General features: G+C 39.7%; 2 protein-coding genes and 1 non-coding gene across 6 annotated transcripts in view; 2 read left to right on the forward strand and 1 right to left on the reverse strand.

Moving 5' to 3' along the window:
• The first annotated feature begins 1,201 nt into the window (after positions 1-1,201).
• The window catches only part of AXDND1 (axonemal dynein light chain domain containing 1), a 91,461-nt gene continuing 65,429 nt past the window's right edge, over positions 1,202-27,233 (forward strand). For 3 of the 4 annotated variants that reach the window (XM_058702372.1, XM_058702375.1, XM_058702373.1), the window contains exons 1-8: positions 3,368-3,565; positions 5,336-5,508; positions 6,596-6,699; positions 13,205-13,325; positions 13,999-14,084; positions 16,036-16,092; positions 16,912-17,014; positions 19,361-19,482. In XM_058702372.1, coding sequence (XP_058558355.1) covers positions 3,472-3,565; positions 5,336-5,508; positions 6,596-6,699; positions 13,205-13,325; positions 13,999-14,084; positions 16,036-16,092; positions 16,912-17,014; positions 19,361-19,482 — 860 coding nt within the window. In that variant the 5' untranslated portion in view covers positions 3,368-3,471. Of the gene's footprint in view, positions 2,919-3,367; positions 3,566-5,335; positions 5,509-6,595; positions 6,700-13,204; positions 13,326-13,998; positions 14,085-16,035; positions 16,093-16,911; positions 17,015-19,360; positions 19,483-27,233 lie in introns of those variants that run through there. The other variant, XM_058702374.1, reaches the window with a different exon arrangement.
• On the reverse strand, positions 10,036-10,142 carry LOC131496704 (U6 spliceosomal RNA). Its single transcript, XR_009254632.1, has one exon. It is a non-coding gene; the product is annotated as a U6 spliceosomal RNA (small nuclear RNA).
• LOC131496600 (small ribosomal subunit protein uS8-like) lies at positions 22,491-22,958 on the forward strand. The gene has a single exon (XM_058702378.1). It carries the CDS (start codon positions 22,516-22,518, stop codon positions 22,906-22,908), a length of 393 nt encoding a protein of 130 aa, XP_058558361.1. The 5' UTR covers positions 22,491-22,515; the 3' UTR covers positions 22,909-22,958.

Genomic DNA, 27,233 nt, shown 5'->3' on the forward strand with positions numbered 1-27,233 from the left:
TTAAGTACAAACACAGGCCTACTTCCCACTCAAACTCCCTCCTGGAGCCATGCATGCGACATGTAAGTGCCCGCAGGTGGGTGTCCAATCCCTGCCCACACATTTAGAAAATGAATTGGTACAAAGGAGATGGGGGCAAACACGCTCCCTCTGTTTGTAGTTTCTTTTCCCAGTTGAGGGCATGTTTAGTGATCACACTGACTGGTTCTGTTCTGAGATCACGTCCACTCGAAGCCGGAGGACCCTCCTGCTGAGTTGGTGTTAAGCTGCCACCGAAGTCAGCCAATGCCAGCCAGCTCAGTTAGCCCTGCTTCTACCTTGGGCTGACATTTTTACTATTGTGAGGTTTTCTATTTAGGAAAATTATTACCTGCTCATCTTGGATTTTGCTGTGATATTTTCTTTCTTTCTTTCTTTCTTTTTTTTTTTTTAGGTTTATTTACTTGAGAGAGCCAGAGAAGCAAGTGGGGGAAGGGCAGAGAGAGGGAGAGAGAGAATTCCAAGCAGGCTCTGCACTGTCAGCGCACAGCCTGATGTGGGGCTCAAACTCATGAAACCGTGAGATTGTGCTCTGTGCCGAAACCAAGAGTCGGACACTTAACCGACTGGGCCACCCAGGCACCCTTTGCTGTGATATTTTCCATCAAAGACCTCAATAATACTTTACCTTTGTCCGCTTTAGGTTCCCTTGCTAGCATTCAAAATTACAAGAGGAATTTCCCAAGAGTAGCAACTGTATTCTTCGATAGCTATGGTCTTACTGTAATTTTTTTTTAAATTTTTTATGTTTGTTTTTGAGAGAGAGACAGAGACAGAGTGAAAGTGGGGGAGGGGCAGAGAGAGAGGGAGACACAATCCAAAGCAGTCTCCAGGCTCTGAGCTGTCAGCACAGAGCCTGACACGGGGCTCGAGCCCATGAACAGGCAGATCATGACCTGAGCCCAAGTCGGGTGCTTGACCGACTGAGCCACCCAGGCACCCCAACTGTGATGTTCTTAAATTCTCATCTGTTCTTATTACTCCATACCCTTCTACAACTTTGCTCAGGAAACAGCCTGTGTAATCACCACACCCCTGCACAGGACAGAAAATGAGAAGTTAACCTTTGCTGTCTTATTTTTCATATTACAGAACCAATCACTTCTCAAAAACTATAGATTTTACTTGAAAAGAAAAAAAAAAAAGTTTGAGAGAGCGAGTGCATGGAGGAGGAACAGAGACAGAGGGAGAAAGAATCCAAGCAGGCTTCAGGCTGGCAGCCAAGAACCCCAGGCGGGGCTCAATCCCAGGAGCCCTGATAGGACCTGAGCTGAGATCAAGAGTTGGACGCTTAACCCACTGCACCACTTAGGTGCCCCTGGATTATACTTCTATGTATCTCTTGAATCTGTTTGCCGGTCTTCACCTCTTCTATCAATGTCCTACTGCGATTAAAAAAAAAAAAAAAAACAACAACAGGTTAAGAATATGTAAGATGAATTATTTTGTTCTTCCAGTACCCAAAGGCTCGATAAACCGTATAAGCCGAGAGCTGTAATTTTAGGGCCTCTGAAGTTCAGTCTTCTTATGGTTCCAAACTAGAAATGTATAGTCACAACACCGATGAAGATGGAGAAACACAAATACAATTTGCAGGAAAATTACTGTCCACCTGCTTCTGCATTGTTTCTGCCCTTAGCCGATTTTGGTGACTGCCAGTTCATGTGTGCTCTACGAGTGCTATGTGTGTATTTTAATTGTTGGAAAATCTAGAGAAAAACTAGGGTGATGGGATAGGGTTAAAGGCTAAAATGCTCAGACAGCCAAGGTGGTTGCCTAGGAGAATTAGAAGGGGCCACAGGCATTGTGCTGTTTTTATTTTCAACACTTGCTCATATTTTTCATTGCTATTACCCTGAACATCAGAAACCAAATCCGTCAGCACAGGACAGTAGAACGGTCCAGTTGATTTTCAAATACCATGGACTGAAGGTGTTTGGGCCGGGCTTGTACTGTGCTTGGTACTAAGAAATGGGGCTGTTGAACAAGATAAGTTCCCTTTCCTTTTAAAGTTTATTTGCTAGACTGGAGTCATCCAGACACTGGGATTCCAGCCATCATTGTTTGGCATTAAGGCTCCATCTTAACAGAAAATGATCCTTGGGGGCGGTAAGGGGCTGGGATCTCAGTTCCTCCTCTCAGTTCCCCGAGAACAGGTATTTAAGAAGACCCAACGGTGTTACTTGGGTTGGTTTCGCCGTAAGTGTAGTCTCCTTCCCTGCCTCCAGCCACAACAAGCCTAGACCTAAGAATGCTTTCAGTGTGCTGGGTCGGTTATGGGATGGGGCAGAGGGCTGTGCTTAAGCGCCCAAGGAAGACTTGTTGGAGATGTCAAGGCCAGGGGGCAGCATCGGCAAGGAAGCCTCAACTGCTGGGGACCCAGAGCTTTTGATTCCCTAATTTCTCCTTGAATTTGGCTTTTAGAAAAATATGCAAAACAACATAAAAGTGGGAGAGATCGATGGAAAAACAAATCTCTTACGGGAGGCTGGCTCCAACTCATCGATACCTGCTGTCGGGAGCCACTGAGGTCCTTCCCGAGGGAGGGGAAGAGCGACCCCGGCCACTGCTAGCGCCTGCGCACTGGCGACGACCTGTGGGCGGAAGCACCGGGATCTAGACACTTTCGCACTCCGTGAGAACGGCCCGATTAAATATTTCTGTATTCTGTTGCTGCTGAACCTATGCCGCGGTGAAAAACCCCGAATCCCCGAGTGTTGGGATTGTTTGTTAGCTGTCTCCCCGCTCCTCAGGCACCGCCCAAGACAGCCCCCAGTGAGAGTTGCGAAAGCTCGGGGTCCTGGGTTTCTATGACGACACGCAGGCGTTCCGGGAAAGGGCGAAGTGACCAGATGTCTGGCGGGAAACACAATTCACAGGTACCGGCTCCAAGTGCGTGTTTCCCATCACGTCCATTGCCGCCTGGGCGCGCCCCCTGCCCCGCCCGGAGTCCGCGGAGGCGGCGTGCTCAAGGACGCTGCGTGTCGGGAGGCCGGGGACCGGAGCTCCCCACCTGGACCGAGGGGCGCCCTTCGGGTGGGGCCCGCGGTAGATGGGTGGGCCGAGCGTGCCCTTCCCGGCCTGGACCCAGACCCTGACCCCACCCGTAGGCTTCAGTCGCGTCAGGTGATGTGAGAGAACCCAGAAGTCTCCCCAAAGAAGGAAAACCCACTCCAGATGTATTATAAACTCTGATCTTAAGACTCAAAACTCTGATCGTTGCATATTTTTCTAAAATGCATATTTTTGCATATTTTTCTTAAGCACTTAATGGGACTCCGCCCCCCCCCCCCCTTTTTGTTTTGTCTGCAGGACAGTGTGGCAGTGTGGCAAACCTGCCAAATCCCAGGACACCGAGGATTTGTTTCTAAGTTAGCTTTTTGGAGAGACGTTCCAAATTACTAAAGAAAGTGGTAGGAAGCATTGTTGATTATGTCTCTTCCAAAAACGCCCTCCACACTGCTAACCTCCGTGTCAACGGCAGAGGGCAAAAAATTAAAAGTCTCTGCATCCAAGGAAGAGACAGGTAAAGTTCTTCATGGATCCCGCAGACATCAGTGATCACAGCCGTAGTCGGAACTCACAATCCACAATCCATTCACCTTTTTCCAGAATCTGAGTTATCAGGCTACCTTAATTAGTTGCATTTTCCAATACACTCGTTTCAATTAAAAAAAAACAAAAACATTCCTTTTATAGTATTTTTGAGTCAGAGTCCTGCCTCACTACTCCACCTAAAGACTAATTTTTGTTTTCAGATGTCGAGTTTTTTGTTTGTTTTATTTATTTATTTTGAGAGAGACAGCACAAGTGGGGAAGGGAGAGAAAGTATCCCAAGCAGGCTCTGCGCTGCCTGCACAGAGCCTGATGCAGGGCTAAAACCCAGTAAACTGGGAGATCATGACCTAAGCAGAAACCAAGAGTCCCACGCTTAACTGACTATGCCACCCAGGTGCCCCAAATGATGATGAGCTTTATATTGTGTTATTATTTAAAATTTTTTATATTTATTTATTTTTTAGAGAGAGTGAGTGAACAAGCACAAGGTGGGAGGGGCAGAAAGAGAGAAGGGGAACTAAGGATCCATAGCAGGCTGTGTGCCGCGATGCCCAATGAGGGGCTCGAACTCACTGTGAGATGATGCCCTGAGCCCAAGTCTGACGTTTAACCAACTGAGCTGCCCAGGCGCCCAGTTTTATATTGTTTTAAATTCACCCATTTTAGGTACCAATAGTTGCATGAAACTACTTTTTTTGGTACCTGGTCTCTGACTTTAAGGAACCAGTTTGTATCGGGTTTTAGTAATTATTCTAAAGACAAGCATTCCTTATTTAAGAATTTTCATTCATATACAGATAATGCAGATCTGTACTAGAATAATAATCAGCTAGACTCATTCCTACTCCCATGCTAAACTCCCTCCAACACTTTGATCTTGTTTTTAGGGAAGATTTCGCTAAAGCCCTACCCAGCATTTTTTTTTCCTGTTGTGATATTCTAACTCCTTTTCAAACATTCAAGAGATAAAGAGATTTGGTCATGTGAACTTGAGAAGTTTTGTTGGTGAACCAGGAAGGTGTGATCTCCTTGTAGAAATTAACAGAAGCCATACTTTGTGAGGGATGCAGATCTGTTAAGAGTGACAGCCCAACCCTCCTTGACTGACTTCATAGGAAGCCTTTTCCTATTTATCCCCCGCCCCCCCCTCCATTCCCCATTTTCACAATCCCTCTGCCCTAGTCAGGCTGAATGGAACATTCGTACCGTTCCTGCTCAGCAGATTTTCTCAGATGATTCCAGTCTCCATTGCCAACAGTCCTAATCCTGCTTTTCCTCTTAAACCCGATTCTGATCCCTTCCACTCTACAAATGCCCCAATTCAATGTCGATTATTCTCACCTTTGACTTTACACAGAAATAATTACTCAGTAATTTGACAGTTTTGAGGAGAGATCTGTCATTCTCACATCAAAGGGGAAATAGACATTTCCATCATTTTAAGACTGTCCTGTTTCATTGAGCAAGTGAAGTGAGTTTAGTTTTCAATTTGGAATGTGGAATAATTGTGCATCAGTTTTTGAAGCTGTGTGTGGTGTAAAAGTGAGGGGGGCAGGCAATTTTTTTTTTCCCCTTGACAAGATGATGTTCAGTGTTTAAAATAGCATTATGTTTCTGGCAACTAGAAGCAGTGTTTTCTCTGTTGGAAATATACAGATGGTATTGAGGCAGCGTGGGAACCTCCGAACTAAATCTACAAAAAACTACCGCAGGTTTTTCTTTCCCGTTACTTTCTTAGGACTGCCTGAACTAAAGGAGAAAAAAACTATGGTGGATCGCTCAAAACCCCTTCCTTCATCCCTTCAGAATGAGTTCATCCCTGAGGAAGTTCTTCTTTCTCTGGCCTCTGCAGCCAGTGCTGGTCCTTGTCCTGAAAACTTACTGCCTCCTAAGAAGACTAAAACCCCAAAGGTGAACATACACATACATCGAGTACTTGGGAACACCTGTCTTCTCGGTATCCAGCTCATTAAGTATTTATTGAGCGTGTTATTGTTAAAAACCAAAATTCAACTGAGTAAATTTGAAGACCTAATTGGCTTTCTTCAGCAATTCATGAATCGGGCAGCATCCCATATAGGAAGTGGAAAGGAGTTCTGAGGAACTGTACAAAATAGAGGGCTTTTACTGGTAGAAGGGGTCAGGGACAAGGAAGTCATTAACAAAAGAAAGGATTATTTCAGGCAAGGTCATCTTCCCCTTGGGGGAAGGGTGGGAGCCTATCAGGCTGATTACCTCACTTGTGCTGGTCAGGAACTTCCAGCTGATGGGCTTAAAACGCCCCTTTGGGAGATGCCAGAACTGCGGTTAGGTAAGATGTTACGGAAATGTTGGTTTGCTGATGTGGGGCTTAGCCCATCTTACTCCATTTTGGGCCTGTTGTTTCTTTTTTTAACACTATGTTATTCTTGATTGTCTTTCAAAATACTTTAAAATTAATTTCCTAGTTTGAAAACTAAAATCGTTTGTGCCAGTGTTGCCAAGGAAATGCTTTTTTTTTTTTATTGAGAATTACATGTTTATTTTTTTTATTTTATTATTTTTTTAGTATATGAAATTTATTGTCAAATTGGTTTCCATACAACACCCAGTGCTCATCCCAACAGGTGCCCTCCTCAGTACCCATCACCCACCCTCCCCTCCCTCCCACCCCCCATCAACCCTCAGTTTGTTCTCAGTTTTTAACAGTCTCTTATGCTTTGGCTCTCTCCCACTCTAACCTCTTTTTTTTTTTTTTTTCCTTCCCCTCCCCCATGGAAATGCTTTTTTAAATGTGATTTACCTAAGCGAGCATTACTACTCTTAGTCTTGATATTTTCCTTTCACTTTGGAATTGTCCTAGTTTCACTTTTTGTCCACAGTATTGAATGAGAATTCTTTTTCTCCTCAGACTATCCAACTGCCCTTAATGTAAACCTTGGAAAGGATTAAGGATTGATTTCATTTGACTACAGCGCCCTCTGCTGTGTATTCATATATTTGCTTTTTTTATCCCCAGGGCACTCTTCCGCGTCCGACTGACCAAGTCTGGCATCACCCTATTCGAAGAACTAAGTTCAAGTACCTGATTGACCATCCTGTCTCCCTAACGGGTGCTGGAAGGTAAAGAGGCAGATGCAGATGAATTGAGTCATTTTCTCATTTTATCTCATTTCTTTGGGAGCATCACAGTTGGAAAAATCATAGAATCAAAGATTTTAAGTTTAAAGCCTGCAGTATATTTGATGAAGCAGAATACAATCTGAAGAAGGTACAGGACCATCCTTCTGTGTGTCTGGTTATTATCTCTACCTACTTTTGGTTTGTTTAGATTTGCTTTTGCATGCCTTTCTGTGCTTGTCCTCACTCTTCTGTCCCTTGTCGTCCCCTAGTAAAAGAGACCAGATCTGATAGAGTGCCTTTAATGCCTCTTCGCCTGTTCATTTAAGAAGAGTGAGGTAGCATAGCTTCATGAAAACCTTGAAAAGCAAGTGCTTACTCCCTGGTTTTCCTCAGAGTGAAAGCTTAACTTTTACACTGTTCCAGATCAAATCAGCAAGCACTATTTGTTGTTTTTATACCATTCCTAAAAATATTCTAAATGTCACCATTTTCCCTGGGAGGATTGCGACCTGCTCATTTTCTCTGCCTGGTCCATTTATCAGTTGTATGCCCCTCATGAGACCGCTTCATCGGAACGAAATGTTGCGTAGGTTATTTAGTCTGAGTTCCATTTGCTCATTTGTAGGAAGAGAATAATGGACTTACTCCATTTTGTGTACCTCCCAGGGATATTGTGAAAGAAGGTATTATAAAGGAGATAATGGACAATGCTGTCTAGCTAGCTAGCTAGCTATCAAGCTCTACACCCGACATGGGGCTTGAACTCACGACCCTGAGGTCGGGAGTTGCATGCTCCACCAACTGAACCAGCCAGCTGCCGGTAAATATAAGCTGCTATTACCCAGCTATGTCTCAGTGCTAGAAAAAGTGGCAGGAACTTGGGCTATTAACTTCTATGTCCTGGGGCTTTAGTGTCAAAATATCTATACTTTATACCTTCAGATCATGGTTGTAATTATTAGTAGTAATAATTGGTAGTTACGAGATGTTTGAAGTACTTTGAAAAAAATAATAAGCTATATCTGAATGTGGCAATAACCCGACATTAAAGTTCTAATGTCAAATGGCTTCTGACTTGGAAGTTTTAAACCATGAAGATCCTCACTGTGGTAAAAAGGATAATGGCCTTCCCCCAGATGTTCTCACTGTAGCTCAGGACCTGAGTACATACCTTACATAGCAAAAGAAACTCTGCAGATGTGATTGAGGTTAAGGACTTTGCGATGGAGAGATTACCTGGATTCTTGGGATGGCCCAACCTAATTGCCTCAGTCTTCAGAGTGGAAAAAGAAGGAAGTTGAGTGGTTGGAGAGATGAGGTGGAAGGAGGACCGATTCAAAGCGTTGAGAGGGAAGGGATTCAGCCTACGGTTGCTGGCTTTGCAGATGGAGGAGGGGAGGATACAAGCTAAGAATTGCTGTTGGCCTCTAGAAGCTGGGTATGGCCCTCAGCTGCCAACTTTCCAGGAAACAGGGACCTCGGTCCTAGTACTGGAAGAAATTTGAGTTAACTCCAGTGGACGTGGAAATGGATCTTCCCCTAGAGCATCCAGAAAGGAGTGCAGCCCTGCAGACACCTTGATTTTACCCCGTGAGACCCATGTTGCACTTCTGACCCACAGACTGTAAGATAATAAACCTGTGTTGTTTAAGCTGCCAAGTTTGTGGTGATTCATTACGGCACCAGTAGAAACCTAGTACATGTATGCATGTATGACATGAGAAAGCTTGTACATGTATACATGTATGACATGAGAAAGCTTGTCTAGCAACCTTAAATATTTAGAGCACAGCAGTAAAATAGAAAACAACCCAGCAAATAGCCTCTGAGTAATATTTTTCAACAGCTTTATCAGTCAGAGTTCAGGGCAGAAAATAAAACCTATCTTAGGCAGCAAATCAACTATTTACAAAATGGTTGGAAGGGCTAAAGGAGCAGGTGTGAAGCACTACTTTTGGGAATAAGGCTCAGAACAGAATGGAATTCACCCCTGGTGCAGGCTGCTTACCTCCAAGGCTGCGAGAAGAGGGCCCCTTGGGGCCCCTGTCAGTTAAGCATCTGATTCTTGATTTTAGTTCCAGTCATGATCCCAGGGTGGTGGAATCGAGCCCTACATCAGGCTCAATGTGAGTGTGGAGACTGCTTGAGATTCTCTCCCTCTCTCTGCCCCTCTCACCTACTCATGCATGCTCTCTCTCTCAAATTAAAAAAAAAGTGTATGCCCCCTTGAACAGACATTTGTCCAAAGAAGATAAAACGAGCCAATATGCACATGAAAAGATGCTCAATATCATTAGCCATAAGGAAATGCAAATCAAACCACGAAGAGATGCTATTTCACACCTGCTAGGATGACCATAGTCAAAAAGCAGACGATAATGGGCATTTATGAGGATGCAGAGACATTGAAAGTGTCAGACATTGCTGGTGGGAATGTAAAATGGAGCAGCCTCTTTGGAAAACAGTTTGGCAGTTGCTCAAAAATGTAAACATAGGCCCCTCATATGACCCAGCAATTCCACTCCTAGCTGTGTACCCAAGAGAATTGACAAGATATGTCTGCACAAAAACTTGCATGAGTGTTCATGGCAGTATTATTCGTGCAGCCAAACGTGGAAACAAACCAACTGTCCATCAATTGCTGAAAAAATAAACAAAATGTCATCTACCATAGAATATTATTCAGCCATAAAAAGGAATGTAGTACTGATACGAGCTACAACATTGACGAACCTTGAAAACATGCTACATGAAGGAAGCCAGTCATAAAAGGGCACATGTGTGTTTCTGTTTCTATGAAATGTCCAAGATAGGCAAATCCGTAGAGACAAAATTAGATAACTGGTTGCTGGGGGTGAGGCTGGGGAGGAGAGTGGGGAATTACTGCTAGTGGGTAAGGATTTTTTGGGGAGATGATAAAAATAGTCTAGAACTAGATTCTGGTGGTTGTTATGCAACTTAATGAATATATTAAAACCTGTAAATTGTGAATATAGTAAAAACTTGTGACTAAACTAAAAACTTGTAAATTGTACTCTTTAAAAAGGTGAATTTTATGGTATGTGAATGATACTGCAATAATAAGCAAAAAAAGTCCCCTTAACTGTGATCCAAGGATCAGGAAGCTGAGATCATAGAGCTGTTACTGCTGTCACTGTAATGCCCCTCTGGATCTGGGTAGCTGGAGAGTGGATTCTGGCATGTTGCTTCAGGAAAACCACTTCTCCATGGTGTTGCTGGCAAAATCCACTGAAAGCATGACAAGAAAATGGCTTCTCTCTCACTTCTACCTCTAAAATCTTACAAAAGTGCATCTACTGTGGAACTTATTTATTTTTAAATACGGAATGCTTCACGAATTTGCATGGCATCATTGCACAGGGGTCATGCTAATCTTCTCTGTATTGTCCCAATTTTAGTATATGTGCTGCTGAAGTGAGCGCTACTTGTGGAGCTTAATTCATGCCCAGAACCCTGGCTGCAGGGGTGTCTGGGAAAGTGCTTTCCAACCCTTCCATCCAAAGAAGGTATCCTCCCCGCCACCCCCCCCCCCCCCCCCCCACCGACCCCCAACATCAGTGCCTGCCATATTCCGGTACTGACCTAGGTTTCAGAAACATAAACCAGACTGTCCTCAAGACACTTCTAGCTTAAGAAGTCATTACCTGAATCATCAAGAAAAGATTATATTGAGTTCCACATATTCTGTTCAAGAAAGCCACAGAGTTTTAAATACATTTTAGAAAGACTTAATGTTTTTCAAAAAGCATACCGCAGAGATTTGGAAAATCACTATCTCTGAAATACCTCATTCCCTGACAACTTCAGATAAAAAACATGCTTATTTATGAACATAACTCAACCAGTGTTGATTTGAAGAAAACATTTGAATGATGAATTTAGTTTGATAATCTGGGGGATCCAGTTTTTATATTGTGGCTCAGAATCAAAGTTGTTTTTGTTTTTTGCTTTTTTTCTAAATAAAAATAGGTTTTCCAGAAGAGTGGAAGCAGGTGATTTTCCACAAGAGTTTTATGAGAAATAAAGCATATCTCTATTTTTTAATGAAAAGTTATATTCCAACAAATAGACCAAATGTCTCCCCTAAAAATAAAGATAACCAATAATTTAATAGAAATATAAAGCCTCCTAAAATTACTCTGAGAAAATTTGAATGACATTTACCAAACCAATATTTCCCTTCAAAAGATGTATTTGTGTATGTATATGAACCATTCATTGTTTTTAGTATATGTGCTGCCGAAGCGAGCACGAACCATTCATTGTTTTTAGCTAACAAAGTTGTATTGGCCAATCTCTGGCAGTTACTGGTGTAATAATGACTAATGTCCCATCATCCTGAGAGCGTCTTTCTGAAAAAACAACTTTATTGAGATATCTTTGGCACAAAAATTGTGTATATTTAAGGTGTACAATTTGATGTTTTAATAAATGTATACATTGTGAAAAGATCACCATCAAGCTAAATAACTTATCTGTCACCTCTATATAGTTAGCATTTATGTGTGTGTGTGGTAAGAAGATTAAATTTAAGATATATTAGCACATTTCAAATGCACAATAGAGTATTGCTAATTAACATCACCATGCTGTACATTAGATCTCCAGAACTCATTCATCTTGCATAACTGAAACTTTGTATTTTTTGACCAACATCTCCTCATTTCTCCCCCTCCCTTTATACCCTCATTTGACATATGAATGAAATCATACAGTATTTGTTTTTGTCTGGCTTATTTCACTTGGCATAATGTTCTCCAGCTTCACCCATGCTATCACAAATGGCAGGATTTCCTTTTTATTTTTATTTTTATTTATTTATTTAAATGTTTTATTTATTTAAATGTTTTATTTATTTTTGAAAGAGAGAGAGTACAAGTGGGGGAGGGGCAGAGAGAGAGGGAGACACAGAATCCGAAGAAGGCTCTAGGCTCTGAGCTGTCATGTCAGCACAGGATTTCCTTTTTAAAGGCTGAATAACATTTCAGTGTGTGTGTGTGTGTGTGTGTGTGTGTGTGTGTGTGTGTGTACATTTCTTCATTCATTCGCTAATGGACATTCAAGTTGTTTCCATATGTAGGCTATTGTGAATAATGCAGCAGTGAACATGGAAGTGTAGATATCTTGTCAAGAACCAGGTTATTTTCCTTTGGATATAAACCCAGGAGTGGGGTTGGTAGATCATATGGTAGTTCTATTGTTTATTTTTTAAAGGAAGCTCCATACTATTTTTCATAATGGCTATACCAATTATAATTGGAGGGACAGAGACATGTGAAAATCACGTGCAGTAAGTGACATGATTATAACTGTGCTATAGGACGATGAATCTGGAAGAAGTGTGTAGAATATACTAGAGAGACTTGAGAATCCACATTAAAAAGTATGGACAGCTTGGACTAGTGATTTGGCATTGGCAAGAGACAATAGGATCCAATACTAGAGTGATAATGAGGGTGACTGTAAAATTAATGAGTGTTAGTGATATATGGAAATTAGGGCAATGGATGGGAAGGAATCAACTATATATGCTGAGATTTTGATGAATGGAGTGGTGGTACTTCCTGACAGAATTAGTGAGGATAGGAGGGTGAAAAGTTAGAATGGAGCGAGAATTATCCAGTGGTATATATAGAGAGAGGTAACAAATGTGATAAGGTGAGGTTTGATGGCATAGCTTAGAGAGAAAGCATAGGGAAAGAAGACAGAGGGATGAGGTCAGAATGTTGCAGAACATTTCCCTTTAGTAGGCGGGAGGTCATAGAGAAGTCCAAGAAGGAGTAGTTACGGCAAAAGAACAAGGAGAATCCAATAGCACAGAGGATAGAGGAAAGGAGAGTGTTTTTAAAAAGAGAGATGATCAACCCTGGGAAATATTAAAGGGACATAGTGGAAGGGAAGAACTGATGAGTTAGCAGTGGAAAGTCATCAGCTTTTTAGAGTGGTTTCAAAGAGATGGAGATGGAAATCAAGATTGCAAGGAAATTTCAAGGAATCTGATGTTTAACAGAGTGAGAGATCCATTGATCAATAAATAGGTCGTGATAACATGACAGCAGTGCATGGTCAAGGGAAGATTTTTAGAAGGGGAAGAGACTTGAGTTATAGACCAAAGGGAGTATTCCAAGAGAGGGGGAGACACACAGAAAGCAGACTGATGGAATGAGATCCCAAAGGATGTGGCTAAGGATGAAATCAAGGACACCAATGGAGGAAATAACCCTGGGGAAGAGAATGTATCTTAGCCTGAAGTTGAAGGAGGGGAAAGAATTTGTGAAGTGAATGAGAAATGTGAGGTGGAGAAGAGGAAGAGTGGGATGGGGGTGGGGGTGGTTCATGTCTAATACCTCAGCTGTCTTAGTGACGTATGAGGACAGGAGACTGGTTCTGTGTCCCTTTTCATGCACTAGAAGGACCTTACCTACTCTTATCCAGTAGTCAGACAGAAAATTTATTTTGTGAATATATTTTTCTTATTTTTTAGGGATATTTCTTTTCTGTATGATGTTAAATATGTTAAAGGAGAGACTAGGGAGAGTTCGCTTTGTCCCCCACGTTTGGACCGTTCATTACAGTCAAATGATGGTGTCATTGTGCCTCATAAGGTAAATAGAGTATTTGACAAATAATTTCCTCTTTCTGTACTTAAAAAAATCATTTCCTCAAAATATAAAGCAATGTTGTACTATAACTGTATTGCTTATTAGTTTTTGTAGCACTTTCTAATTATTTCTAGGAAAGGGTATTTAGTGTGAAAAGATCTAGAATACCTTATTTATCTAAGTGGATAACTATATAACTATAGTTATAAATTAGTTATAAACTAGTTATAAACTAGTTATAAACTAGTTTCTAGTTAAATCTAGAAAGTTATAAATTAGTTATAAACTAGTTATAAACTAGTTTCTAGTTAAATCTAGAAAATACAGTATAGGAGACTGGATTTTTTTAAAATTTACTGTTTAAGGCTGTAGAATTCTTATCTTTGGCATATTGCTAAGGTGAATTTTAGAGTCAGTGGGTTACTGAATGTAGGGACATGTGTAAATAATACTAAAACCAAGGCTCTTTAATTTATGGTTATTTTTTTAATGTGTTCTCTGCTAACGGTTTTTTACTACTTGCCATGATCCATATTAGTTACTGATACTGTTCTCTCTGTAATCAAAATCGCTTAACTTAATAAATAGTATCCCTTTGGGATAGGAGTGTTGATTTATGCAATTCAGTTTTTTTCATTTACTAATGTTTTCGTTCTTGTCCATCTTTCTTTTTAAGCCAAAGAAAATAACAGACACTTTGATTCCTGAAGAATTTCATATTGTGTCAAATACAGGAGTTTCAGGTTTGGAGTGTTATGATGAGTGAGTACTGTGATATGCACACACTGCCTATCTGACAGGTGAAACTGTTTCCTCCTTTCCAGACACAGAAGAACCTGAAAACGGTGCACCCATATCTACATTGAAATAGGGAAACATTTGGCTTTCCTTCCTAAATTTAAGAAAGGTGCCAAAAACTAATGAAAAAGTTTTATTGAAAAAAGTTTCGGATTTCACTGGTCAAATTGTTCTGTGTCTTTCCCTACTGTTTAATTTTGAAATAAACAATTGATCTTTAAAGAAAAGAAAAGAAAAGAAAAAGGAGCTTTGTTCTGAATGCTTGCCTGTGCCTCTTTAGCAATGGGTTTTGAGCCATGGCCATGGAGACAAAGGAAAGTAGCCCTGTGAGCTGACATCTCATAACTAACACACCCTTGATGGCTTCGCTCCAGCCTGTGCACTTGTCATCTCCAGTTTTCTTTGTCATTCTGCTTATGGGGTGAAAACTGGGATCTTGCTTATATTTGCTGAAACAGTGTGTGAATGTTTCATAGTTTAAACAACAAGAACTTTGGACTAAGGTCTTATAACAAAATCTCCAGAGGCTGTCTTGCCAGTTCATGTTCTACGACATGTCCTTATGATAGTGGCTTTCAGAACAATATTTTGCCAAAGAGAACTAAATGGAATTTATTTGGGGGGGGGGATTTTTATTTTTATATAATTTCAAAAATTATATAAAAGTTATAAAAATAGGAAGAACAAGGAGCTCTCATGTACTCTATTTTAACTCACTGAGTATTTACATTTTGCCTTATTTGTTTTAAAATACACATATACATAAATACATTAAAACTATTCAAAAGTAAGTTGGAGATGTCCTCCTGACCTGTTATCATCAAATATTTCAGTGTAAATTTCCTAACAACCCACCAGCTGTAGATATTTTTGATGACTTTTTTAGCGTCATCATTTCTCATCTGTTTATTAGTTAGCATTTTACCACATGGACTCAAGGATTTCTTTTTTTTTTTTTTTTCCCCAGGGAGTTATAATTCTTTACTGCAATTATTTATTTTTATGTTCAAAACTTCTTTGATTTGGCCAGTGTTAGCTCCTTTGATCTGGCTTGTATTCTCTTTGGACATGTCCCCATCATTCTTTGAGTGTTTCCTTATTTTCTGATTCAATAAGATTTCCAGGTTCACCCTGTATTTCCCAACTCAGGCTGTGGAATGAGCTATGTCGCTTCTCCTGGGAGTACTGATTCCTTTTGGTGGAGAATGGTACTTAGAAATCACGATCTGGATAGTGGGTGTGTCCGTTGCTCCTGGGGTATCATTGCTTCTGGTTTCTCTCGTTCTTGAAACTTTATTTTGAATTTTTATGTTCTCTGGAGATTTTTCAGTGATCCAAATTCTGAAAGTGGACCTTATTAACCAACTTGAGTTCTGGTAAGGGACAGAACCAAAGAAAATGCTTATTAACTAGGGGAAGAAAAAGATACATAAATAATAATGAATTAGATGAATTACCATGTGGTTCTCATTGTGATACTCATTTAAATGTAAATTTAAATGTGATACTCATTTAGATATGGTTGGGAGTTAGGTAGACTGGGTTCTAGTTTCATCCTTGCTTATTTATTTTATAACCTGTTTCATTACTTAACTTTGTTGACTTCGGTGTTCTTAGAACACCCTTCCACCTTTGAGAAGGCATTTAAAAAGAAGAATCAAGAAAGTTTTCATATTTTAACATATGAAGAATGTGATTAAAGTTCCTTTAGTGAAAATATTCCAAATATGATAAATATCATTACATCTGTGTCTGTAGATATGTAGCTATGATCTTGTGTGTAAAATGATGCACTGTTTTGATTGCCTCCAAGCTTCTCCATTTGATTAGGTTTTAGGTTCATCATGTTGTCACATGTGATAAACAGGCCAGTTAATTTTCTCCCAATAATATTGACCTGTTTTATTTATTGCAGCAAATATACTACTCTCCTCACAGATAATGAAAACAGGCTATTGCTCTTCCCATCCATGTAAGTATGGTTTATATTTGAAAGTATTTCTTAGAAGGAAAATATGCATATTTTTATTTTTCATAGTACTTTGTTATACAGAAAATATTAAAATTGTAGCAGAAACCCAATAATTGTCCATATAATTTAAATAATTGTCCATATAATTTAAATAATTAAATTCTAGCATTTAATCAGTGTTTTCATTTGTCCAATTGCATATTCAATTTTACATATTTATAATATTTAAGTACTGCAAAATATTTTTTTTAGTTTTAAATTTCTTTCTTCTAAAATTTTATTTTACTGTGGAAGGAACACTTAACATGAGATCTATCTTCTTAATTTTTTTTCAGTACAGTGTCAATGAGTCTAGGCAACGTTGTACAGCAGACGTCTGCTACTGTTGTCTCCTTTTTCCTTCTTCTTACCTCTCCTTTTCTTCCTATCTTCTCTCTTATCTTTCCTCCCTTTTCTTTTCTTACACTGTGAAGTAACCAGGATTAACAGCTTGGTATTTACCTCTCCACATTTTTCCTCTGTTCTTACAATCCTACACAATAAGTGTAGAGAATTTTTGGAGGGAACTATTATTTTCTTTACAAAAAAGAGGATCATACTGTTTACATTTTCTCTTTCCTTTTTCTTCTTTTTTTAGTGTTAGTACTGGTATAACCCACTAGATCAGTACAAGCGCTACTAGATGTAGTAGGGCTAATGCTTTAAAATATCACAAATATTCGATACTGTATACGTTTTCTGTATATTATATTCTTTTTGTCAGGTGAGGATGACCTGTTATAACACTAATATCATAAGTCTGCCGCCTTAATCTTTTAGGAAACCTAATAAAAGAGTAGAAGTGGTCCAACTGAATGATGTGATGGACGCCATGCTAGAGAGGGCTGGTGTGGAGAATCAGGAATATACAGGGCCAACCAAGGTAATTGCAAAGATCATTGTAACCTAGTGGTTAAGAGCATACATTCTGAGGGGCGCCTGGATGGCTCAGTCAGTTGAGCGGCCGACTTTGGCTCAGGTCATGATCTCATGGCTCGTGAGTTAGAGCCCCGCGTTGGGCCCTGTGCTGACAGCTCGGAGCCTGGAGCCTGCTTCCCATTCTGTGTCTTCCTCTCTCTCTGCCCCTCCCCCTCTCATGCTCTGTCTCTCTCTGTCTCAGAAATAAATAAACATTAAAAAAAAAAAAAGCGTGCATTCTGGGAGCCAGAAAGACTGGATTGAAACCCTGCCCTGCCATTTATTAGCTAGTGACCTTAGACAAATTATTTAATGTATTTGTGCCTCAATATCTTCATCTTTATATTAGAGGTAATATCTCATGAAGCGAAAAATAGAACTATCCTACGGTTCAGCAGTTGCACTATTAGGTATTTACTGAAAGGATACAAAAATACATATTCAAAAGGGTACATGAACCCCAAGTTTATAGCAGCACTATCAACAATAGCCTAACTATCGAGGGAGCCCAAATAGCCATCAACTGATGGATGGATAAAGAACATGTGGTATATATATACAATAGAATATTACTTAACCATCAAAAAGAATGAAATCTTGCCATTTGCAATGGCATGGATGGAGCTAGAATGTATTACACTAAGTGAAATAAGACAGACAAATATCATATGATTTCACTAATATATGGAATTTAAGAAACAAAACATGATGAACATATGGGAAAAAGGTGGAAAAAAGAAAAGAGGGAAACAAACCACAAGAGACTCTTACCGATAGAGAACAAACTGAGGGTTGACGGAGGGAGGTGGATGGGAGATGGGCTAGATGGGTGTTAGGTATTAAGGAGGGCATTTGTTGGGATGAGCACTGGATGTTGAATCACTGAACTGTGCTCCTGAAACCAATATTGTGCTGTATGTTAACTAACTAAAATTTATATAAAATAAAATAAATTACAGGTAATAATAATATCTACTTCATAGGACTGTTGAGATTAAATAGCATATGAATATAAAAGGTTTAGATAGTGCTTGGCATGTAGTAGACACTGTATAACTGTTAGTATTATTATTACTGTATTTCATTGACTATAAGGTACTACTGATTATAAGCCCCTTATTATTTTATGTACCATTACAAAACATTGCCAATTAAACCATGCTTTCTTACCACTTAAATTTTTATTTTGTTAATGAAAAGAGCTCTTTCAATCTTACATAGTTATAGATATTTTTCTTTATGCAGGCCCTTTCTGTTTTGTAAATTTTTATTTTTACAAAATTTGAAACTTATAGACAAGTTCAGTATAAGACATTTCTATGTAAGCTTTACCCAAATTCTCTAGTAGTTTACATTGTGCCCTACTTGCTTATTCGTTCTCTCTTCCCCCCTTCATACATATCCCTATATGTATAGTTTTTTTCTGAACTATTTTAGAGTAAGCTGGTGACATCATGCCTCTTTATCACCAAACATTTCAGGGTGTATTTCCTATGGATAAGGACATTCTCTTACATATGCATAATACAGTTGCCAAGTCAAGAGATTTAACATTTATGTGAGAGTATTATCTGTCCATATTCAAATTTCAGATTTTATCAATTCTCCCTATATTGGTTTTTATAGCTATTTACCCCTCTGTTCCAGGATTCCAGGATCACATAGTGCTTTTATTTATTTATTTTAAAACGTTTTTTTAATGTTTATTCATTTTTGAAAGAGAGAAAGAGAGCACCAGTGGCGGTGGGGCAGAGAGAGAGGGGAGACACAGAATCTGAAGCAGGCTCCAGCCTCTGAGCTGTCGGTACAGAGCCTGACGCGGGGCTCAAACCCATGAACCATGAGATCATGACCTGAGCTGAAGTTGGACACTTAACTGACTGAGCCACCCAGGCGCCCCCTCACATGGTGCTTTTAGTTGTTGTGTTCTTTGAGACAATTTATAATCTGAAACAGTTTTTTTGTTTTTCTTGACCATGATATTTGAGCAGATGCCAGTTAATCTGTAGAATGTTCTTCAGGTTTGGTTTGTCTGACATGTACTTATGATTAGATTCAGGTTATATACTCTTGTCAGGGATGATATAGAAACAAACCGTAACGTCATTGCACCATATAAAGAGGTACATGATTAAACATAGATGTTTAAAAATAATATATCATTTGTGTGTATATATTTATAAGGAAAATATAAGTGACATAAATTATCAAGGTGTCTTAAACATTCACATTCAGAGTGTTTACCTCCTAAAATGGGTTTTTACTGACAAGACTGTAATAAACACTGATGATACTCCTTATCTTCTGCCAGATGCACAAACTACTGCATATGCTGAAGAAGGAACAGACTATTTACAATACAGTATTTCATGAACTTATTCGACAAGTCAGTGTGGACTGTGCAGATAGAGGAGAACTACTGTCCAAAATCAGGTTAGAGCCATTATTGGAATATCCTGGTTTCCTTTTGAGTTTTATGTTACAATTATGTTTACATCTGTTTTTGAGCAAATCACAAAAGTTCCCTTCTTTATCCTATTGGTAACAAGGAACTGAATTGCATTTCTGTTATTTTTTCTATAGTAAAAATATAATAGTTGAGAACTTCCTTAAGATGATTTCTGTTGGGATGTTTGATACCGTAGTCTTTTATGATTAGGAGTGAAGTGCTATGTGAAATACTAGAAAAAGTATAGATTTTGGAGACAGACTGATCTGGTTTAAATCATCACGTAGATGTGTGACTTTGGTAAAAGTGTGAGCCTTAGTTTCCGCATCTGTAAATGCAGGTAATAACTACTGTCAACATTTCCTTTGCCCATTTGTTCATTCATCACTCAGTGATGTCTGTTGAGTGTCTGTGTCAAGCCTTAGGATGCTTCATAGGATTGTCACGAGAAGTAGATGCTCAGTATATATAATTATTACAGATGATCGTGATAAATACTATTGTCGTATAATGCTTCTTATGACTGTGGTACTTTACAAAAAGCTGGAAGGAATAGTGGAATTGGAATACTGGGTTCAAATTTTGTATCTACAGTTTACTTGCCATGGAACCACAAGCAAATTATTAGCTCTCTCTGAATGAGAATTAATAACATAAATTTGCCCTATTTGCCTGCTGTCTGATTTATGGAAGCTGAGTCCTCCTATCTGATGGTGCTGAGAAATGAAGAGCAAAGCTGTTAATAAGAGACTGGTCAAGATTAGATACTAAGGAGTAGGTTCTTAGAACACCTCAACAGCTGGAGAATGCATATTAGAATGAAGAAAGGGACAGCTGAAGTTTGAGTTGTCATTCTAAGAACAAAGCCTGGGATAGATGAGGAAGCCCGGTAAAGGAGCTGGATGACTCAGGGTGGCTCCAGACTTGCCCCTTATCAGGAGTAGGGATGAGTGGGACTCTTCCAGCTGATTTCAGGAATTAGCTTCTAGGGGCCCAGATCAGGTGGGGTTCTATCCCAGGAAGTCTGACAGAAAGAGACAGGCAGGCAAGCCAAAACCAAAAATCGTTTAAGAAAAGTTGAGTCACCAGGGAGACAAAAACACTAACTTCAGAGTACCAGATTTAGGATTACAGTAGGGCTTCAAAGCCAAGGATTTATAATAAAGTTGGGAATTAAGAATATAAAGTAGGTGATGGGGGACCTGGCTGGCTCAGTCGGTAAGGCCATGTGACTTTTGATCTCGGGGTCAAGAGTTCAAACCCCATGTTGGGGCTTTAAATAAATAAATAAGCAAATATATACATGCATAAATAGAAAGTGTACGTGAGTGTGAAATATTCTTTAAAAAAGGAATACAAAGTAGGGTTGAGGCTAATTGCTGCAAATATTCATGATGTGGCTGTGGAATGGTGAAATACCCAGTAGGTTCAGAACAATCTAGTGGCCAGCATTTTCTTGTGATAGGAGGTCTTTTGAAGTAGGGCTCACCTTCATTGGGGAGGACTCTGGTTGTCCTGAGCCTGGTATCTTAAAAGAGTTTTCCCTGCTTCCTAAGGTTATTGTGAGGATCCAACAGAAGTCCCCAAGGAATGGTAACACCACGCATGCCTTGCAAACGCTTGCTGTCAGCCTCTGACTTCCTCTCTCTGTTTGCATGTTACGGTAGCTCTCTGCCCCTGCTCTCCTTGAGTGCTTTCTGATCGGCTTGTGTGTGTCTCTGCTTTTCATGTAACTGCCTCCAGGCCTGTTGCAGCAGAAGGAAGTTTTCACGTGCAACAGAGTTTCATAATAACATTTTATCTTATAGGGGAGTAATAACTCCCAGACTGGACATGAGCTGAGTAAGATTCTCACATTACTAAGAAATAGAGCTGCTGCTATAATCTTTCTGGTCGACACTATCAATATCTTTAGATGCAGACACCTGCCTTTTTTTTGGTTGCTGTTATTTTTACTTTTACAATATTTTATTATGGAAATTTCCACATATCTGTAAAAATGGAAGTAATTTTCATGGGAGCACACACATACCCATTATCTAGATACTGCCATTTACATTTTACTCTACTTATTTATCACTTGTCTGTCCAGCTAGTCATCCTTCTGTCCACCCACCAGTTTCATGTACTTCAAAGTAAATTGCTGACCTCACTATATTCCCCCTTCTTTGTCATGTATATCATTACCCAGACAGAGTTCATTATTTACTTACCTTTTTTTCCCTTTCGAGTAAAATTTATGTGTATCGAGAAACACAAATCTTATCTGCCTTTGTTGACTTTTGACAAATACATACACTTACATAATCCAAACTCTTTTTTTTTTTTTTTTTTTAATGTTTATTTATTTTTGACACAGAGAGAGACAGAGCATGAACAGGGGAGGGTCAGAGAGAGAGGGAGACACAGAATCTGAAACAGGCTCCAGGCTCTGAGCCGTCAGCACAGAGCCCGACACGGGGCTCGAACCCACGGACTGTGAGATCATGACCTGAGCCGAAGTCGGATGCTTAACTGACTGAGCCACCCAGGCGCCCCTACATAATCCAAACTCTTATCAAGATATGGAGAATTACCATCACCCCACAAAATTCCCCAAATTTGCTCTTTCTCAGTAAATACCCACCCCTATTTTTCCGGAAGTTCTGACTTCTTTCCCTCTTAGATTAGTTTCACCTATTTAGGAACTGTGTATAAATGGGACCATAGAGCACATATACAGTTAACCCTTGAACAACATGTGATTGGACTGTGCAGGTTCACTTACAGCAGATTTTTTATGGTACAGTACTGTAAATGTATTTTCTCTTCCTTATGATTGTCTTAATGATGTTTTCTTTAGCTTACTTTATTGTAAGAATACAGTGTATAATACACATAACATACAAAACATGTGTTAATCGACTGTTTATGTTACTGGTAAAGCTTCTGGTCAACAGTAGACTATTAGTAGTTAAGTTTTTGGGGAGTCGAAAGTTTCATGTGGGCTCTTTCTGCCGTCTTTCCGTGCTGCCCTAATGGTGCGCATGAATGTCCTGGCAGATGCTCTCAAGAGTATTAACGGTGCTGAAAAGAGAGGCAAACGCCAGGTTCTTATTAGACCATGCTCCAAAGTCATCATCCGCTTTCTGACTGTGATGATGAAGCTTGGTTACATTGGCAAATTTGAAATCATCGATGATCACAGAGCTGGGAAAATTGTTGTGAACCTCACAGGCAGGTTAAAGAAGTGTGGAGTGATCAGCCCCAGGTTTGATGTACAACTCAAAGATCTAGAAAAATGGCAGAATAATCTGCTCCCGTCCCGCCAGTTTGGTTTCATTGTACTGACAACCTCAGCTGGCATCATGGACCATGAAGAAGCAAGACAAAAACACACAGGAGGGAAAATCCTGGGATTCTTTTTCTAGGGATGTAAAACATTCATACAAATAAAATGCCTCATTGGAAAAAAAAAAAAGTTTTATGTGGATTTTTGACTGTATGGGGGTTAGTGCCCCCTAACCTCCACATTGTTTAAGAGTCAATTGTAGGGGCGCCTGGGTGGCTCAGTCGGTTGAGCGTCCGACTTTGGCTCAGGTCATGATCTCACAGCTTGTGGGTTTGAGCCCCGTGTCAGGCTCTGGGCTGATGGCTCAGAGCCTGGAGCCTGCTTCCGATTCTGTGTCTCCCTCTCTCTCTGCCCCTCCCCCGTTCATGCTCTGTCTCTCTCTGTCTCAAAAATAAATAAATGTTAAAAAAAAAAAAAAGAGTCAACTGTACCTTTTAATGTAAGGCATCTTTCATTTAGCATGTCATCTATGTTGTTGCATGTACTGATGGTTCATTCCTTTGTATTGCTGGGTAAACAGTTTATTCATTCTCCCATTGATGGACACTGGGTTCTTTCCAGTTTGAATAAAGCTACCATGAGCATTCTTGTATGAATCGTTTCCTGCAAATGTATTTTCATTTCTTGGGTAAACATGTAGGATGGGATGAGGTGGGTTTAAGTTTATTTTTATTATTTTTTTAAATTTTTATTTTTTTTAATGTTTATTTTTGAGAGAGAGAGAGACAGAGTGTGAGTGGGGGAGGGACAGAGAGAGGGAGACACAGAATCGGAAGCAGGCTCCAGGCTCTGAGCGGTCAGCACAGAGCCCAGTGTGGGGCTCAAACTCAGGAATGGCAAGATGTTGACCTGAGCCGAAGTCGGATGCTCAACCAACTGAGCACCCAAGGCTCCCCTAAGTTTATTTTTTATAAGAAGTTGTTATACTTTAACTTAAAATGGTTACACCATGATATACTCCCACTAACAATGTATGAGGGTTCTGGTGGTTCTATATTTTTGCCAACATTTAATTTTGTGAGTTTAAAAAATTTTGGCCATTCTAGGGGCGCCTGGGTGGCGCAGTCGGTTAAGCGTCCGACTTCAGCCAGGTCACGATCTCGCGGTCCGTGAGTTCGAGCCCCGTGTCGGGCTCTGGGCTGATGGCTCGGAGCCTGGAGCCTGTTTCCGATTCTGTGTCTCCCTCTCTCTCTGCCTCTCCCCGTTCATGCTCTGTCTCTCTCTGTCCCAAAAATAAATAAAAAACGTTGAAAAAAAAAATTAAAAAAAAAAATTTTGGCCATTCTGGTGGGTATGTGATAATATATTATTATGGTTTAAACTTGCATTTTCCTGCCAACACATTGTGTTGAACACATTTTCATGAGCTTATTGACCATATATTATTTTTGTAAAATGTCTGTTCCAGTATTTTGCCTAATTTTAAATTGGTTTGTCTTTTCATTATTGAGTTGTAGGAGTTCTTTACATATCCTAGAAACTAGTCTTTTGTCATGTATGTATGTGTGTGTGTATAATCTCATATTTACATATATTAAGAGTATTTGTAAATATATGTACTTAATATGTGCTTCTAGTTTGTTACTTGCCTATTCACTTTTTTAAAAATGTTCTCATCTGACTCTTTTAAAAGATAAAAGTTTTTTCTTGAGAGAGAGATTAAGAGAGAGAGAGTGTGAGTGTGCAAATGTGTGAGTATGGGAGGTACAGAGGAGGTGGGAAAGAGAGAATCTTAAGCAGGCTCCATGTCAAGCATGGAGCCTTATGTGGGGCTTGATCTCATGACTCTGAAATCATGACCTGAGCTGAAATCAAGAGTCAGACGCTTAACTGACTGAGCCACTCAGCACCTAGCAGGCACCCCTTCTTCTCTCTTCTCTTCTCTTCTCTTCTCTTCTCTTCTCTTCTCTTCTCTTCTCTTCTCTTCTCTTCTCTCTTCTCTCTTTTTCTTTCACAGGGAGAGAGAAGATAAAAGATTTCTTTTTTTTTTTTTTTAACGTTTATTTATTTTTGAGACAGAGAGAGACAGAGCATGAACGGGGGAGGGTTAGAGAGAGGGAGACACAGAATCTGAAACAGGCTCCAGGCTCTGAGCGGTCAGCACAGAGCCTGACGCAGGGCTCGAACTCACGGACTGCGAGATCATGACCTGAGCCGAAGTCGGCCACTTAACCGACTGAGCCACCCAGGCGCCCCAAAAGATTTCTTTTAAGAATAGTTTTAAATTTGGGGCGCTTGGGTGGTTCAGTCATTTAAGCATCCCACTTTGGCTCAGGTCATGATCTCACAGTTTGTGGGTTCGAGCCCTGTGTTGGGCTCCGTGCTGGCCACTTGGGGCCTGGAGCCTGCTTTGGATTCGGTGTCTCCCTCTCTCTCTTCCTGTCCCCGCCTTGTGAGCCTTGCATGCACTCTCTCTCAAAAATAAACAAACATTAAAAAAAAATTTTTTTAGAAGTATAGTTTTAAATTAAAGAATTGATCAGATAATAGATTCCATTTACCCTCCTCTCCTCCATATACAGTTTCCTTCATTAGTAACATCTTATATTAATGTGGTATATTTGTTACAATTAATGAAGCAATATTGATATACTATGGTTAACTAAAGTCCATAAGTTACATCATGGTTTATTTTTTATGTTGTGTTGTTCTATGGGTTTTTGGCAAATGCATATTTTTCTACCCTAAAAAGGAATGAAGTACTGATACATGGTATAACATGGATGAACCTTGAAAGCATTATGCTAAGTGAAAGAAACTAGCCATAAAAGGTCACAATATTGTAAGGTCCCGGTTATATGAAATGTCCTGAGGATGCAAATCCAGACAGGGAGAAAGAGGAATGAAGAGTGATTGCTAATGGGTACCATTAAGGATTTGGGGAAGGATGAGAAAATACTTTAGAATTAGATAATGCTGATAGTTGTACAACTATTTGAATATACTAAGCAGTATAATACACTTGAAATATATATATATATATTTTATTTTGAGAGAGACAGACACAGCAGGGGAGGGCCAGAGAGAGGGAGAGACAGAGAAAACCCCAACCAGGCTCTGCACTGTTAGGGTAGAGCCTGATGTGGTGCTCGAACTCACAAACCGCAAGATCATGACCTGAGCTGAAACCAAGAGTTGGACACTTAAGCCACTGAGCCACCCGGTGCCCCAGTAGTATATACTTTAAAGGATGAATTTTATGACATGTAAATTATTTCTCAATAAAAAATTTATAAAGTGTTCATAGGTAGTCATTTCATCATTGTGATTCCTTATTTTCACATATTCCTTTGTGTATCAAATTTCACATACAAAAAAATTAAAGAGCTAATTTATGTAAGTATAATCTTCCTTTCTATAACCTTACTCACTAATTCTCATTTTGTACTGTGAAAATACTCAGAATAACTCTGTTCTCTTTTACCTTACAGCTCCTTAAAATATTTTTTATTTAAAAAATTAAAAAAAATTTTTTTTAACGTTTATTTATTTTTGAGACAGAGAGAGACAGAGCATGAACAGGGGAGGAGCAGAGAGAGAGGGAGACACAGAATCGGAAGCAGGCTCCAGGCTCCGAGCTGTCAGCACAGAGCCTGACGTGGGGCTCGAACTCACGGACTGTGAGATCATGACCTGAGCTGAAGTCGGACTCTTAACCGACCAAGCCACCCAGGCGCCCCTAAAATATTTGAAAATAGCCATTTTTGTCTTCTCTTTTATGCCTTCTTTTATCCAGGCTAAACATCCCCACTTCTTTCAAGTTTTCTTAGTAAAATATACTGTGTGTGGAAAGCACACTAATTAGTCAATATTGATTTCATGCCATATCACCGCCATTACAATGTCATAGAGAACAATTTCATGCCCCCGAGCCCCCACATGTCACCTATTCATTCCTTCTCCATTCCCATTCCCTTGAACCTGTAGCAACCACTGACCCTTCTACTGTCTCTATACTTTTTTCTCTTGCAGAATGTGACATAGTTGGGATCATGCAGCACATAGTCTTTTCAGACTGGTTGCTTTACTCACACCTGAATTTTAACTGCTGACATATTTTCTGACCATTATTTTGTGGAATTCATTAAGTTGTGAGCATCGTATCATTGCTTTTGAACAATTTGATTATGATGTGCCTTGGTATAATTTTCTCTATGTTTCTTGTGATTGGTGGTCATTGAGCTTTTTGGATCTGTGTGTATGTTTTTCATCAAATATGGGAATTTTTTAGCTAGTTTTTCTTCTTCAAGTATTTTTTCTACCCTCCCCCCTTTTCAGAAGAGTCCATTTACTCACATATCAGCCCACTAATAATGACATAGTCCTGATAATGTTTTGAACATTTTTTCTTTTAAAATCTTTTTCTGTTCATTTTATATAGTTGTTCTACTGCTTGATTGCTTG

Source organism: Neofelis nebulosa, chromosome 15 (genome assembly GCF_028018385.1).
Source record: "Neofelis nebulosa isolate mNeoNeb1 chromosome 15, mNeoNeb1.pri, whole genome shotgun sequence".
Taxonomy (NCBI): Eukaryota; Metazoa; Chordata; class Mammalia; order Carnivora; family Felidae; genus Neofelis; species Neofelis nebulosa.

Bases quoted from the DNA above. Each gene is read 5' to 3' on its own strand.
- LOC131496600 (XM_058702378.1), top strand. From the start codon at position 22,516: ATGGTGCGCATGAATGTCCTGGCAGATGCTCTCAAGAGTATTAACGGT.